The 16735-nt window shown below is 45.9% G+C and overlaps 1 protein-coding gene and 1 long non-coding RNA gene across 3 annotated transcripts in view; one reads left to right on the top strand and one right to left on the bottom strand.

Annotated features, from left to right (window-relative positions):
- Positions 1 to 145: 145 nt before the first annotated feature.
- Positions 146 to 14970, bottom strand: LOC134147427 (uncharacterized). Of its 2 annotated transcripts, none has more exons than XR_009960010.1 (4): positions 14879 to 14970; positions 13877 to 14079; positions 1306 to 1435; positions 146 to 1177 (listed from the first exon to the last, which is right to left on the bottom strand). It is a non-coding gene; the product is annotated as an uncharacterized LOC134147427 (long non-coding RNA). The 2 variants fall into 2 exon arrangements; XR_009960009.1 differs by lacking the exon at positions 14879 to 14970 and adding an exon at positions 14641 to 14851.
- A 572-nt stretch (positions 14971 to 15542) lies between these two features.
- USP7 (ubiquitin specific peptidase 7) overlaps positions 15543 to 16735 on the top strand; it is a 71709-nt gene continuing 70516 nt past the window's right edge. Inside the window, exon 1 of the mRNA XM_062587892.1 lies at positions 15543 to 16106. Coding sequence (XP_062443876.1) covers positions 16025 to 16106 — 82 coding nt within the window. The 5' untranslated portion in view covers positions 15543 to 16024. The remainder of the gene's footprint in view (positions 16107 to 16735) is intronic.

Genomic DNA, 16735 nt, shown 5'->3' with positions numbered 1-16735 from the left:
GTACGAATGGTGCTGGTTCATCTAAAGTAATCCTGATGATGACATCTGAAAACATTCCTGTAAACTATTTGGATTTTACCAGTTGTAAATATTCTCCTCTGCAGGGTAAATTAAAAGGATCAGTTTCAGCCCCTTGCTTGCTAACTTAACATTACAATGCATTTATTTGTCCCTCCAGCAATTTGCCAAAGACAACTTGCAGCCTCTGAATATACAGTATGTAGAAACTAGAGGCGCAGACTCTTCAAAGACAAAAGACTAGTCCATCTTTATCTGCTTAACTGCCTTCCTTCTCAAGTATTTTAGAAACTGCATTGCATCTTTCTGAAGCAGAAATTCACCAATAGCAGGCATGTGAATTATGAGAGGTGTTACTGAAAATTGCATTCCAACAACCTGGTCTGCCTGCACGGCACATGCTTTTTTGAGCCTAATCAGAGCTCCAAAGGCAGTTTATATAAATCAGCCTCAGGATGGTAATATGATAGCAGCAGAGCTTGTTTATAACTCAGACTTCTGCATGGGGCAAAGTCTGAGTTTGATTGTTTATAACAGGCAATGAAAAGGCACGCATACCCCTGCCTTGCCCTTTGATTGCTCGGCTGATCTGAACCACCGAACGTTGCAAAAGCTCCACAGCCATTTTTTATATTTTTATAAAAGTTGAATTCCCTCTGTCACTGCCTGTATAAGAGGAAAAGTGTGTGTGTGTGTGTGTGTGTGTGTGTGTGTGCGCGCGCGCATATATGCACACACACACATACATATACTTTTTTATATGCATGTATATATACATAAGTTAAGGCAGACAATTTTTCAGAGGTCTAGCTTTCCTCACATGGGCCAAAATTAAAGAATGTGAAGGCCTGTAACTCTCTCTCTTGACCAGCAATATAAACAAAATTCCCTACAGCATGCTGAAAGGACCGCTGGGGTACCCAACACTGTACATGCGAACCCAGCAGCTGGAACTGGGACTGTGAGCGGGTTGGTTGTCTTCCCACTTCTCTGGATGCCAGACGTCCGGGCTGCCTGCAGGCCGGGGGAGCTCCCCGGGGGAGAGGGAAGGGATGGAGTGGAGCAGGCCGCCCCCCTTGCGTTCGGCACGCGCCGGCCCAGTGAGAGCTGGGGGAAGCCGAACAAGAATCACGTTAAAAGCCAGTCAGGGCCGAGGGTCCTGCAAAAGGAAGAAATGGACAAGCGGTTCTGTGCCCAGCAGAACTCAAGCGGCTTGCTTTCTGCATGCGCCCTCGAGCAGGTTCCCTTAGGTCAGACACGGCAGCTGTCACCTTGTGAAGCTCTTACCTTTGTGGAGCTGATGCGGGTTTCTTCTCTGCCCAGCCCTCTGCTCAAGTAGCATTTGGAAAAATAGAGTCTTGCAGAGCTCAACATCTTTGTCAAACGTGACTGAACCTGGCAGCAGGCTCGGGAGCACCTAGGAGAGACAGAAGAGCAGTCACACGTGCCTTATTGCCATAGGCAACCTGGTAAAAGTTGTTGATGTCTTGGCTGGGGCATTACGCGTGGGTAGAGCTTTCTCAGACAGCAACAAGCAGGCCCAAAAGACAGGCAGAGGCGCGAGGCGCACGCGCGGCCCCGACACGGCGTAGGGGCCGGCTGTGAGTCCGTAGCTCCTGCCGAGGCGTGTGCACGTGTGCAAACAGGGTCCCCCAGCCCGTGCCTGCTGGGTTCCCTGGCTTGGGAGCGGGCGGCAGGAAGCAGGTGGCCCCCAGCCTCCTGGAGGCTCCTTCCGAGCCACCCACGTGCAGGGAGCACCTGTCCTCCAGTCGCCAAAATATTACCGCCCCTGGTTGGGTCCCTACCAGCCCGAGCGTAACTGGCCCTCGTAAAGCTCTTACTAAATGGAGCATTTGGGCGAGTATGCAAAATATAACGAAAATACAAATGACCAGGAATTGCTTTGCACTAAAAATGTTTGTATTTCACTTGAGAGCTTAGCAGTAGCCGGCAAGCCCAGCCTCGTTTATTACTGCCATAAAGGCTGCAGGAAGGGCACGTGACTCTGCTGGCTCAACACAAATGTGGTTTATGGCATACTGTTTTCCTTCTTACTGTGCTCCTCTAGGAAGGTAGTGCCACCTGAGATTTGCAAGATGCATATTCTGTACTGCTTAAACTGGCTCGAATCTGCCAGTGGATTAAACTGACAGATGTGTATTGACTTCATTGAACTGTACAGTTTTACACCTGTTGAGGATTTGGCTCACAAAGCCTATAGCATGTTGACTATGTTATTTTTGGAATTTTCTTTTTGAATTATCCCATAATTCCCTGTGAGGGAGACCCTGGCTAGGATGAGCAACAGCTACTTGAATTCACTGATTCGTTTTCTTGCTTTTTCTCTGCAGGGTTGATGTGTTCTTGGTGAGGAAGCTGATGTGTTCTCATGTTTGGGAAGTTGCTGCAGACTGCGCTCTTCATGGAAGACCGGGATACTAATAGCACATTTTCAAGTAATCCATTTTATACTGTTCTTAAGTTTTCAGTACTTTCCTTTAACCTTTATTTTATGGTAAAGACAGCCTTCCCTCCTCTCTCCTAAAGCTGCTGACAGTAATAGTGTAGCCATGCTGGTGTATTGTTCTGGTTGGTGTATTGTTCTGGTTGTTTACAACAAAGTAAAGCTTGAGGAACTGACTTTAAATCATAAAGAGAAATTAGATTTAGAATTGTTATTTTGGTGCCAGCCATCTCTCAGAATGAGATACAAGCCACTGAACTCTCTTTATTTCCTTTACCTCGCTGCCCAGGCCCCTCTGTTCTTGAATTAGCTGGCATTTTTTTCAGATCTTCATCAATGCTCTAAAGACAGTGATAAACCTTGCAGTAAATTATTTTGGGAGAGGGAGTAGGTAGTATGAATTTGTGAATTTTGAGTTCCAGATTGATTTCAGAACCTTTTTTTGCCTTTCTGCAGCAAAATTCCTCTGAGACAAACTGAGAGTTATCTTTCTGTGCTTCTTTTACTGACTTAACGTATTTTTTCTGCTTCCTAGATTCAACCATCAAGGCTATCCAGTCCTTCAAGGAAAGATTTAAATTTCCCTATGGTTAAGCCATTGATATTTGAAGCCTCTTATGTATTGGGAGTAGTTCCCACTAGACATCTGCAATAGCTAAACTTTTTTTCTTTTTTTTTCCCTAGTATAAGGATTGAGGAATTCTCCCAAATAGCACAGGAAGTGTTGGGGTGACTACAAACCATAGCATAAATGGGTTGCATTTCTAATATTTCTATTTAAGTGTCATTTGCATAATAAAAGTGTTTAGCAACAAACATAGGCCTCAAGGCGTTTTGTTCGCATCATTTTTTTTAATATAGGAAGTGTCATACTTGAGCATCTAGTAAATCACAGATTTTGTTAATGTCACCAAGTACATTTTTGAAAAAGAATCTCTATATCTGCTAATCTAAAACCAGATGACAGATATGGAAATGTGTGGTCTGTATTCTTCCTGCTCTAATAGCAGGACTTCTTCTGACTTCCTCTGTTTAGCTGAGATGAGCCTATTTCATAAAATTTCTATGGTAATTTTCCTGTACACAAACGCTCAGTTATTACAGTATGTATATAATCGGTTGTTGTGCTAGCTAATTATGTGGCTAAATAATCTCTTCATAATAAAGTCGGAAGGATCATACACCATCAATCTAGGAAAACAAATGAAAATAAGATTTCCTACATAAAGATTTTTGAAAAGATTTACTTCACTGCTCACACGCAAGAGAAGAGGTTTCAGGCAGACTGTGCCCTGTAAGCCTCGCTCGCTACGGCTGAGTCTGGCTGTCTTCTCACTTCCCTTTGGTGCAGGCAAGCGCTTCTGCAGTGATCCTTGATTCTGTGGATTGTTAGAAGGGCTCTGGATGTATTTGCTAGGTATTATGAAATACAAGATTTGTTATTTCATTCATCAAACAGTTTCACATTTTGTCTTTTGGAAATGAAATGGATTCAAAAACAACGTGTTATAACCCAGGGACCTGCAAAAAGTTGATGGTTCTAGAAAAAGGAAGAAGGACCAAGGGTCCTTCTCATGTGGGTTATCGCTATTTGACCTCCTCTAAGTCTCATGTCTCCAGAAATGGTTCCTGAACCAGCCCTTGCTTCCTCCACTTTCCTCACAGTATGTTTTCTGGTGGGAATTCTCAAAGTAATCTTGAAAAATTAAACTTTGAAAAGTTCTAGCCTCCTTGGTGATTATAAAGTGGTGCAGTAATCTTTTTTCTTTCAAAAGCAGTGGGTTTTTTTCAAAAGAAAGGTGAAAGAGAATGGACAAATCTGAGTACTGCACCACAGAGAAAGATGCAGGGCGAGTGTGGGAGCATTTACATTGCACAAGGAGCATGTGTTTGCACACATCTCTGTGAAACGGCAGTTTCCACGCAGTGCTTCAGAACACACCAACTGTCAGGCAGGAGAGCATGAGCTACGTACACACTGTTACACAGAAAAGTGAGGTACACAGAAAGCAAGCATATCTCTTCTCAGAGCTGCATCTTAAGGCAGGATCCTGGTACTTGCCTGGGCTTCCATGCCTTCAAGAACCTGCACATCGCTGCTGTTTTCCCTCTTCCCTTCAGGACATCTGCCTACACAAGGAAATTCCCTTCTCTTTAGGTGATCGGCATGCCCGCCCTTCTCTTTCTTAACTCCTCCCACCACCAGATTCAGCTATAGCTCCCTCCACTCAGGCACTGACTCTCGGATAAAATCAATGGCTGGTTTTGTGTTGTTCTCGCTGCCCCTTAAAATCCAACTAGAGTTCCTCTGTCTGTGATTCCTCCACATATTTCTCTGCTGTCCTGCTGGAGTGTGTCTGGTATCTCTTTCACTTCTCTGTCTCTTCCATTGGAATAGAAGAGGCTTAGGATGTTCCATTAATTTCTAGATAGCCAATCTTTAAGCTTTGTTTGACAGAGTTCAAAATAGCTTGCCACTATGTCTGAGCTTTCAGCAACCCCCCAAAACTCAGCACTGGGATGAGATCATGTTATACTACATCAGACCAACAATCTATCTAGCTTCTAGTACTTCTCACCTAGCCTAGTACCTCTCCATCACTGGCCACTATCTTATGCCTACCTAATCTTCAACACACTTGGGACAGTAGATTAAAATCAGTAGCCTGAAGTTACACTGCCCCTTGCCAGTGACCTGACTTTTCTCAAGGATGTTGCATCCAAGGTAGAGGTATCTGATCCTCTGTGGAATCAGGTCCTAGATTCTCACAGTGTCAGCCCAACATACTGAAGGAAAATAACTCTGGGTTGGCCTGAACACTTCAGGTTGCAGTCCAAGGGCTATCGCACAGACTGCTGCAGTCCAGGTGCTAATTCACAAATGGACACACTGTCCTTTGAGGGCAATGACATCCAGCAAGAGAGTGAGAAAGGTGACTAACAGTAGTAACATCTTTAAACATACTGACCTTTGCAATGTAGTATTCATGGGGCTGTGACATGGTTATAAAATATTTTTCAGGAATATAGGAACTGAGGACATCAGACTGGAAGAAGGTTCCTAGTTCCTTGAATCTAATGTCTAGCTAGTGTATTATGAAATGATCATGAAACAGTTTGAAAGTATCCTCAGAAAACAGTCTATTGAAACATTAAGTTGCATATTTAATTAAGAGAGAACATACTTTGATTTTTTTCTGGACTTTGAACTTTTCATACCATTTGTACATTCCCTTTATTATAACTTATTTTCAACACTCAAATTATAGCAGATAGAGAGGAAAACATTTGCCTTATGTTTGCAGGTCTGGAAATGTGTCATCTTTAAAATGGAAGGTAAGGTAACTTCATAGCAATCTCAAGCATAAGATTGCATATTCTGAAGGATACATACTGAGATTAAAACAGAGGAAACAAAGCTAAGTAATGTTATCCTGCAACAGGTAAAGCTTCTATTGTGTTGGAGAGCTTGATTGCCATAATCCTGCAAACAATTTCAGCACAGAATGACTAAAATGGAATTTCTTGCTGTAGACCAAATCTAAATCATAGTGGCTCGTAAATGCATGGAACAAGTACCACATAGCTGACTTGCAGTTGTCTTTGATGGAAATATCCCTGACACAGACAGTGGAGGCTGCTTTGCTTCAGATCAAATGCAACTTGACATGACTTCAAGCTTCAGGCCAGATAGGTTATAACAACAGATGTAATGCAGTAGCTGTTAGGCAAGGTATTCAATAACAAAGTTGCCCATTATATTGGCACCAAGTGAGACAAAAGATGGACTTTCTAAGGGCTCAAGTTTGCTTCAGGCAGCACTTTACAGCTAGTTTCTATAAATAGTTTGGACAAGGGCTTCATCAGAACATGCAGGTTGGAAATGGCAAAGCAGCTCAAGCCTCCTCTTTGTAGTGATCTCAGATGAGCTCTCAGAGGCATTCTGCCATGTAAAACATAATAGAGGATGGGTAAGTGACTGATGCCTGAAGCTTACTCATTGTCACCAAGAAAGGATTTAAGAAACCACATAATGAGTGGTTCCAGGTAAGTAAACTGTAACAGACTCCATAAAGACCCTTTTTGTAGGAGATTTCAAAAATATCCATTGCCATATGAACCTGTAACAAAGTCTCAATTGTAACAAAGTGTCAAGAGTTTACCTTGGACTAATTCAGTTTACGTCAAAATTACTGGCATTTATATTTTGAGGAGGTTGGTTACTTGGATGCACTAGTTCCCATGTGTATTGGGAAAGGTTATTGCTTTATGCTTTGGGTTCTGACAGATTAAATAGTCAAACAAATTGGTCAAATAAAAGTGACTACCCCCAAACTCTCGGGGCTTGGTGTCTTGAAAGGAGCACTCTGATTCACAGTATTTAGCAGAACCTGCCAGTTTGATGGTGATAGTTTATTGGGTTTATGGGTGGAAACTTGAAAAAGCCACCCCATTAAGCTTGCATAAGCACCAAATTAATGCTTTTGTATGAGACACAGTGTATCAAACTACCAAAGAAAAACGTAAAAGCATCAAGACCTTGAGCATTGAGGCAAGAATAAAAATAAGTATTAACAACTGTAGTCTGCCAAAACATACAAGTAGCCTCCAGATAAGCTAGGCAAATCAAGTGTCAAAACAGGTTCCTACATGCATCATATCACTCAAGGCAACAGCCTTCAACCCTGGCAAAGCAGTGCTAATTCTGCGAGGATCTCCTCTGCCGGATACAGTCAGGAAGAAATTATGTGATGTATTAAATATACATACATACATATATATATATATTTGGTTAAATGGTAAATGATGACCACAGGCAGCAGCCTGCAGCTCCTGCAGACTTCAAGGGTCAAATCAAAAAGTTACTGAAAATCATCTTACACTAAGGACCCAAGATCAAGAAGAAAATTCTGACCACAGCCAGTCTTTAGAAAATAAGCAATTTCAAAGCATGACATATGTGAAAAATTAAACCAATAATCCTCTTTCCTCCCCATGTCCTACCACTACTGCACCATGCATCAAAAGTATTTCAGATATAACACATCCAAAACCACCCCCAACAGATGTTTTTTTATTCTCAGTTCTCTCAAAAAATGAAGTGGCTTATTCTTGGGAAAAACAAACAAACAAAAAAGCAAACAAAAACAAGCTTAGTTCAAACCAACCCTACTTGAAAGGCCACTTTCCACTGCACTTCCACTACAACGGACACAGGATGGGGTGCCTAGAAAGCAAGGTGTTCTGAAATAAATTCTGTCCTGACAGCGTGCTTTAAGCTGTGATTTAAACAGCAACTGAACATCTAATGCTCATATTCAAATAATAAAACAACTCTTATTTAATGTAATTAATATTCATTGCTAAATATTAAGAACAAATAAAGGTAGTGAGATGCCACATTTGGCTTTGACTTCACCACTATGTAAATGTGAATTCATGCTCTCATCTTGCCTCCCACCATCTATTGTCAGTTCTATGTTCTTTAAAATCCCAGCTTCCCAGACTCTCCCAAATGTAAACTACCTCTGATAATAGGAAGAAGTGCAATTATGTGATTCCACCTGCAAACACCTCTACCAATTCCAGTTCCAGTACAGTATCTCAGATAAATTCATCCTTCTGTTTTTAAATCTTCAAAAGGAATCGCCTCAGGGAGTCTTCCAGATGTTTATCTCAGCCCTGCTCTTTCTGTTAGTCTAATTGGTATCTTCCTCCTCTCTACTACAGTTCTAGCATTGCTGGTGTGAGAAACTCCTCCTCCACAAACTCCACAAATAGGAGCAGTTTTCCAGCAATTAATTCTCATTCTCTGCTCAAATATGTGTAGAAATCTCTTCCAATTACATATGCCTCTGAACGGTATCTTAAAGAGTATCTTTACAAAGTTTTTTTTTTCCTGTTATTAGTTTCACTTGTTTTAATTCTTGTTTTAATTTATTCACACTCTAGGATCTTTTCACTGCTACTTACAAGAAAAAGATTAATTCAACCAATGCTATAACATTAATTTGAAGTAAAAATGCCAACTGTGAATTTCAGTTGCCTTATTTTATTCATTGAAAGATTTTGTGAATTTTGCATGTTAAAGAGTTTACAAAAACAGCCCTCAATCCTGCAATGTGCTCTGTCTGAGCAGACTCCACTGACTCCACTGGGTTTACCTGACCTGGTCAAACTGCACAAATGCAGTTCCTGCGTTTATACTGAACTCTGCCAGATTGTATATATCACATTGAAAAGAAATCAAATATACCCCTTAATTCATGAGAGATTATCCTAATATGATAGAAAAAGATTCGATATGATCATTGCCTACAGTTATGCTGCCCCAGTCCTGTTTTTGCAGCAGTTAACTGTCAGGATAAAGTCGCAACCAGGGTGAAGAAGAATCATTGATAGAAAGGAGGTGACCATTAACGTGGATTCTTGAAAGAAGGAAAGGATTTGTGGGTGCAGGCTTTTCTCATGAGGAGGAAGACAGAGTAGGGAGGCATGGAAATGGCACTGGAGAGGTGGCAGTATAGGTCTCAGGCTTATGTCTGGACTGTCTTGTGCTTTGTGGTACACAAAAACTAGACTGAATATCCAAGCAGAGATTTGATGTGTAGCCAGGCAAAAGGGGGTGAGTTTGGAGGAGAAATAGTTTGAATTTTTAAGTATTTGTTCATGTTATATTTTAGATTTATTTTTTCTTGAACATAATAGCTTGTATTTGCTAGTCACCATCAGGAACCTTATTTTATCTAGCAGACACAGTACCTGCCTATGTCTGTGACCCTTTCCTCTAACTTGACAGGACAAGCAAAGAACTAGATTTATGGATATACAACTAATTCCTCTAGTTAGCAAGATCCAAGTTAAACAGCTGTTGCAGTCTTCTGGATCAACGATCTGGTGCTTTGCACAGGTGCTGTGACAAAGCTAGGAACTGAAGTTCAGTTTCCTAAGCCTGTCTGGTACTTTAGCTAGGAAGTTTCTGTTCTTGCTATCTCTAAGAGCCCTATGAGGAGATGAAATAGAAACAAATTCTTTGGTATCCTCCATACCTCAATAGGCAAGTGGCCAAATACCACTACAGATACTTACATTTTGATGTCAAAAGTCAAGAGATGTAACAAAACAGGAAACTTGCACAGAGTGATTAATTGCTATACTACACCAAAAGCATTCACCTAATTTTCATCCCACTGCTCTGTGCCATCTTTCCTTGGATGCATCCGGTCCCAAGACAGCAATGTGCATATGGCTTACCAGGCTGCACGTGCATTGCTCATTGGGATACAGACTGAGAATATCCACACATTTGCCCACATACGTGATACAGTGATAGCCAGAGTGCACAAGCCCTCAGTTGTTTTTAAACCATATCATGTAACCCACTTCTGTTTTTATATATTCAGAGCTCACATTTTAGCTCTGACAGGGAATTAGCTGGTATATGACCTGTGCTATATGACAAGTCACTTGATCTTTTCCTGTCCATTTGTAAATACAGAGGTTTAAAATATCTCATCTGTCTTGCAGAGGAGGAGCTGTATAGATTACTCAGCACATCACAAGCATTTGGAGAACCCTTGTATGTCAAGGTGCTCTGGCAGAATAGTGCGTGCTGCACAGGAGGCACAGATTTTCCTACTGGCAATCCTGTACCTTCCACCAGCAATAAATTCACTTTACACAGGGCTGCTGCAAATATATAATTTAATAGACACTTTGCAGCCTTACTTTCTGCCTTCCACATGGAGTAAGATGCAACTTTTACAGCGAACCTTAGTTGATTAATTACAGTTGTACAGAAAAAGATGGACCAGTAAAGTACCTTCCATTCCTTTTTTACTTTGGATATATATCATTGTAACACTTGACTTCATGGTTTACTGTGTCCAGCAAAATTTGACGAGAAAAAGGAATCATCTGACTTTAAAGATGGTAAACAGAAACAGAGTCACCAACTAGCAGTTTAGGTGTAAACATACAACTTTTAACAAAACACGCTTATTTTTATTGTGAAAATTAAATTTTCTTTAAACAAGAACAAGCTATGGAGTTAAATGTCTTGACTTTCACAGAAAGTCATATGAGAGATGTGGCTTTGGAAAAACTGCTCAAAAATACACTTCAAATCATGTAAACCTTTAAACTATGGGATGTATTCAGGTGTAATTAATTGACCACATTTTAGTATGAAGGAATAATGATTTATATTTCTCTTTAAAAGATAATGGTTGTTCAGTTAAAGAGGAATTATCAAAGGAAAGATCTCTGAATTGAAACCATCTCCGAAAATGTTGTAATGATATATTTTTACTCTAGTTTCTTAAGGAAACAGAGCTTAGGTTATCGCACAGTCTGCCTGTCTGTCTGTCTCAAAAAATTGATAAAGGGATAGAGGACTGAAATATTAAATACATGTAAGTTGCACGGAAATTGCTGGGTAATTAAAGAATCATAGAACAACTTCAGTTGGAAGGGAAAACAGCAGTTTCTGAATATTGCCTATTGCACTTCCTCACATGTTCTAGGATGGTCATGATTATTTTCTTCCTTGCACTCAGCCTGAAAATGTTCACAAAAGCCTGATTTGGTCAGAGAAATCGAATTTCTGATTGTCTGCACTGATCTAGAGAGCCTAAGGCATCTGATTTGACTCTTTCACTCCCTAGACGTGTGCATTGGGGTTCACCTCTCAGTCTTGAGGCACAATGTAAGTCAGGTGGTATGAGCAATGTGGCAGATGAGAAGGACCACGGAAAAGGAAATAGAGAGCTCCTGACGACAATGAGAATATTTTAACTCACTTCTATCACTGTAGATACAGTACTGTATCTACAGCACAGTTCAATACTGTATTTGTGACCATGGATATTGACCTTGTTGTGTGAGGTACTGTCATACATGGAATGAGGAGGGAGCACCAGTGTGCTGCTCCTCAGATTGGGGAGCAGATCTGAAGGAAGAGGGTTGCCAGTAAGGCTGGCACCTCCCCTCAACCCCAGAAGCAACCAAGAGACAAAAGGCAGGGAAGAAGAAAGAAGGAAAACTGAGATACAAGGATTCCCTGGTGGGGAAGGCACTTCAGCACACTTAGAATCTGCCTATATCTACGAAATATCTACCAGTATAACTGGATACGGTCTCATCAGTGCAGACTCAACTTACTGAGGAAGCATGGGGCTGGCACAGAGGCACAGTTGCATTAATGTATATTAATCAAGTGACATAGTAGAGTAAGCTGCAGAAGCGGTAACCCGTTTTGCTGGTTTAGTGCATCTGTATTAAGGGTGTGTGCTGGTGCAATTGTCCTGTCATTATACAGCTATATGTTTTCTTAGTTAAAGACACTGCAACATGCGTGCATTAGAGGGCACCAACTGCTGGAAGTATAAAGACTGTCCAGGAGTGGACATCTGTGCTGAAGACAGGGGAGCAAATGGAGCCAGCCAACTAGGAAGAGGTTTCCTGATTGGAGATTTCCTGAAGGAGTTGAGGAGCAGGGAGGAAATAAGCAGACTGGCATAAATGTTTCTGGCCTAGCTGATCCTGCTGTGGGGCAGAAGATGTGGCACTGGACTCCAGAGCATCCTGAGGTTTCTTTCAGGCCTGTTGCCTCAGATTCCCTCCTACAGTTCCCTCTGTGGTGGCGATCAGGCCCTGTCTAAAAATAGTGCCTGTGCACGGGGACCTGTTAGCACAGTGGGTACAGGAGTGCAGTGGAAGGCTTCCCTGGCTCAGACAGGATTGAGATCTCTCATCTTGAGGCCAGAAATGCAGTGGAGACTTGGAGCTCTGTCTGGTTCCTAAAGGCTCAGCTTGGCACATAGGCAGATGAATACTGGCTTGTGAGCGTTTTAAAAATAAACAGACTGGGTTGGATTTATTTTTACTTTAGGGAGGCTCAGGAGCAGGTCAGCTTCACAAAATGAAGCCCATTTCTTCAATGGCATTTTAAAGATGATAGCACCTCTTCAACATCATCTCTCATTACTATGACTAATCTGAAGGGAATGCTGAGAAGAGGCTGCAGCCAGTCTGACAGCCCTATTGACCTAGGCAAGTACCAAAAAAAAAAAAAAAAAAAAAAAAAAAAAAGAATCTCCCCTGCCTCCTGCCTAGTAATCTATGAATCCACTTGAAGGATGAAATCCTTTGCTCAGGTGCAGCTCCAACAAAATCTCTGGTGCTTTGTGTGAACATAAGGTCCAAAAGGCCTGGATTAGTTTATAGGAGAGAGGCCTAAATTTAGACACAATTCAATAAGTGGGTGTAGAAAATGAAAGGAAGGAGTGAAAAACGAAGGACAAGAATAAAAGTGATAGGAATGTATACACAGACTGTGTTCATCGTATCTCTGCCTCATGATCTTTATTTTTATTTTTTAAATACCAGTAACCCTTGTTGGGCATTTGCCCAACTCTTCTGCATGAGGAAGAACTACTTTAAGAACTACAGAAGACAGGAAGCATTTGCAGAGGGATGTTGTGGCCTTTGTGGATGGGGTGAACAGTGCATTAAGAAAATACAAGGTAATTATTGGACAGCTAAATAAGTAAATGATTGGTTAGCACTGGTGGAGTGGAGGCTGGGTCAAATCCTGGCAGGAACAGTATGACCAAGTGGTTATACAAGGAGGAGCTAAATGGTGAATGTCCTTTCTTTTAAAGGACAGAGCTTTTGTGTGTTGTACTGGAGAAAGGTGAATAGCAGAAGGTGTCAGAAGGGAGTGGCAATAGGCCAGAAATATTTAGCAGCAGTATTTTGAATGTAGCTGGGATAAAATGTTAGCATATGTTGAGATCTGGGCTTCACCTTAGGCTTGGCAGTAAGATTTGTATTTCCTGTCAAGAAACAATCAAATCATAATGCTATAGTCACTGGCCTGACTGTATAAAAAGGTTACCATTTAATTATTTCAAAAATACATTTGAGATGATTATATACACATACGTAAAACTTATTCCTTTTTAAATATAACTACCTGTACCAACTTTCAATAGACTTTTTATGCATAGCTATTTTCACAGAATATAAATGATCTGTTTTCACATGGTTCTTCTCAACATTATACCATACGTTAATCTGTAATATATTTAGAATCTGAAAAGATAAAGCTCATTTATATTAGGAATATACAGAAAGGATGGAACTTCGTTTTGATAGCCCATCTTCAGAACTGATGATACATTGTTTCTGCATCCAGCTAAGGACAGAGAAGTTCCCACCTCTCTTTTCTATACTACTGTTTCCACAAGAAAGGATATGTGCATTTCGCATGGCTCTTCTGTTCCTCTAAAATACTGGGAATATCCAGTGGGTTTGGAAAAAAGTAGCTACCTTAAAATGAACTGAAACTCAGAGAGGCTTTCATAATAAAAGAATGTTTTTAACACTTACGATAAAACTGGCTTATAGGTGACCTTAGGGACTTCTTCTTCTTTGCGATAGTGGTCTTTGTAACAGTTGATCTTGTCCACAACCCTGGTGTCTGCGGATGAAGAATCAGGTAAAAATCAGCAGCTACCTTCTTGTTGTGACATACTGGTTCATCTTGTATTGGGAATCACTTGTGGAGGAAGGACGAAGAGATGAGTTTAAACCTGCGTATGAGGTAGGAGGTTGGAAGTCATTAGGAATGAGCTAATGACAGGGAAAGACTGGCAGCAAGGAAATCTAAATTTTAGGACATCAGGAAACTAAAGACCCGTCCATCAGTCTCTGTCCTAATCTTGATCCTAATCCCCCTCTTTTGGAGAGATCATGCAAACCCAGGTTTAGAAGATGTTTAGAGGTCATGTTTTTGCCCATGTCAACAGTAGGAAAAGATCTGTAAATGACTTTTCTTTAAACAGGGTTTGAGGGAAGGAGATGCAACAACAGTGAAAGTCAGAATCTATTTTTGAGAAGGCAAACTATCAAATTAACTGTTTTGAATATCTCATCTTCCCATTAACATCCTCAACCTCCCTTATTTTTCCTCTTGCCAGCCCCAGATTCCTAGTGCTTAATGCAGGCCTTCTGACTTGAGGAACACTCTTCCTCCCCTGCCCACCCGAGTCTAGAGACTCCAGTTTTGCTGAGAAGGGGCCAGCTGGAGCCCAGAGAGGCCAAGCGTGCCCCCCAGTTTGGTTCAGATTTACCCACAAACTGGAAAAACAAACCATGAAGCGGGAGCGCAGGCAGGCCGCTCTGTCGCCTCCCGGTCGGAGCAGGACTCTCTGCGCGAGGACATTTCCAGACCCCTCAGGCAGCCCAGGGCCGGGTGCCCGGGCCAGCCTGCCGCCCCGGCTTCCCGCTACCGGGAATTAAGTCCTGGGTTGTGGAGTGCTGCTCACCACGACGCCCCCCGTTACCGGCCCCCTTTCCTCCCGCGGGGACCTGCTCCCGCGGCTGCTCTACCTGCGGCCTGCGCTGCCTGGGGACGGGGGCGAAGGCGCGGCGCCCCCGCGGCGGGCCGGTCGCCGCAGACGGTGCCCGGCCGCGGGAGGCCTTGTTGGGGCCAGCGCTGCGGTCGGGGCGGGCAGCCGCGCCCGGCACGAGGCGCCGCAACGGCCGCGCCCGGCAGCGGGCCGGGGCCGGGCCGGGGCGGCGCCGCTGCGGGCCGCGCGGGGGCGCCGCGGCGGCAGGGCGGCTCGCTGGCCCGCGCGGCAGCAGGCGGCGGCCGGCGAGGCGGGTAGGGCGCGGGCGGCGCGGGCGCTGCCTCCCGGGGAGCCCGGCGCCTCCCGCCCGCGGGAGGGGCGGCGGCGGCGGCGCGGGGACCCCTGGCGCGGCCTGCGGGGAGGCGGCCGCTCCGCTCCGCGCCGCTCCGCGCCGGGCCGGGCCGGCGCCGCCGTGACTCCGCCCCTCGGGCCTCCTGCGGCGGCGGCGGCGGCGGCGGCGCGGCGGCTGCTGTTCCCGGCGCGGCCGCGGCGCTGCTCCCCTCCGCGGCGCGCTGGGCTGCCCCTCATGCGGATGTGACATTTCACGGCGCTCAGCGCGGCCGCCATTTTGAGGCGCAGAGCGCTGGCGGCGGCGGAGCGGCAGCAGCGCGCCGGGGCACGGGCGACGGGGGCGGCCCGCGGGCCGGCAGCAGCGAGGCGGCCTCGGGCCAGCGGCTTCCGCGGGGCGCCGGCGGGGCGGGAGGGCAGAGGAGGGGCCCCGCGGCGCCTCCGCGGCTTCGCAGCGGCCCGGACACCCCGCCGGGGGAGGGGGCAGCCGCCGCCGGGCCCTGGCTCCTGATCTCCCGCGTCCCCCCCGCCCTGCGCCCGGCCCCCGGGGAAGCCGCCCCCCCCCCGGCCGGTCCCTCCTCCCCTCCCCTTCCCCCGAGCGGGCGCCGCCGCCGAGATTGGGCGAATAGCGAGCAAATACGTGCGCGTCTCGCTGCCGCCTCCGGCCGCCCGCTCGCTGCCCGCCGCGGCCCCGCCGCAGCCCCCCGAGGCCGCTGCTCAGCGCCGGCCGCTGCCCAGGCCCCGCCGCTCCTCCGCCCCTTCCCCTCCCGCCGCAGGCCCGCAGCCCCCAGCAGGACAGGCCCAGGCCGCCGCCGCCGAGCCCGCGCCCCAGCCCGACATGAACCACCACCAGCAGCAGCAGCAGCACCAGAAGCCCGGGGAGCAGCAGCTGAGCGAGCCCGAGGACATGGAGATGGAAGGTAAAGCCGGGGCCCTGGCTCGGCTTGGCTCGGCTCGCGGGTTCCCCGGGCAGCGGGTGGCGGCTTGCGGCGCGGGGCACAAAGGGGCGCCGGCCTCCCCGGGGCAAGGTGCGGGCGGGCGGGGAGCGGCGCCGGCGGCCGCGTGCCCGAGCCGCGCCGAGCCGCGCCGGGCGGCCCTGCCGCACCTTTGCCTCCCGCGGGGGAAGGGGCTGCAGCGGGGCGGCGGCGGCGGGCTGCGGGGGCTGCGGCGCTGCGGCTCCCCCTCCGCTGCCGCCGCCTCCCCGCGGCCCGGCCCGGCCCGGCCCGGCCGCTCATTGTACACCCGCTGCTCGCCATTTTTAATTAACCCTCCTCGGAGGGTTATTTACAGCGGCGGCGGCGGCCGGGCCTAGCGCGGGCCGGCGGCGGCGGCGCGCGGGCCATGTGTGGCTGCGGAGCCGGCGGGCCCTGATCCTGCACCGTCATGCAGTTGCGCTGTTTTCATCAAGGAGGCACTACGTTTTCAGGCTTGTTTCCGACTTGTGTCCAGCGGAGTCTCTCAAGTGGCCCCTCTAGTATTTTCACGCTGTTCCTATTTTTTTTTAATTATTATTACTATTATTCCGCCCCCGCCCCGCGTGAACTGCACC

The sequence above is a fragment of the Rhea pennata genome, chromosome 15 (assembly GCF_028389875.1).
Source record: "Rhea pennata isolate bPtePen1 chromosome 15, bPtePen1.pri, whole genome shotgun sequence".
Taxonomy (NCBI): domain Eukaryota; kingdom Metazoa; phylum Chordata; class Aves; order Rheiformes; family Rheidae; genus Rhea; species Rhea pennata.
Note: the sequence above shows the minus strand (reverse complement) of the source record. Positions and strands in the feature narration are given on the sequence as shown.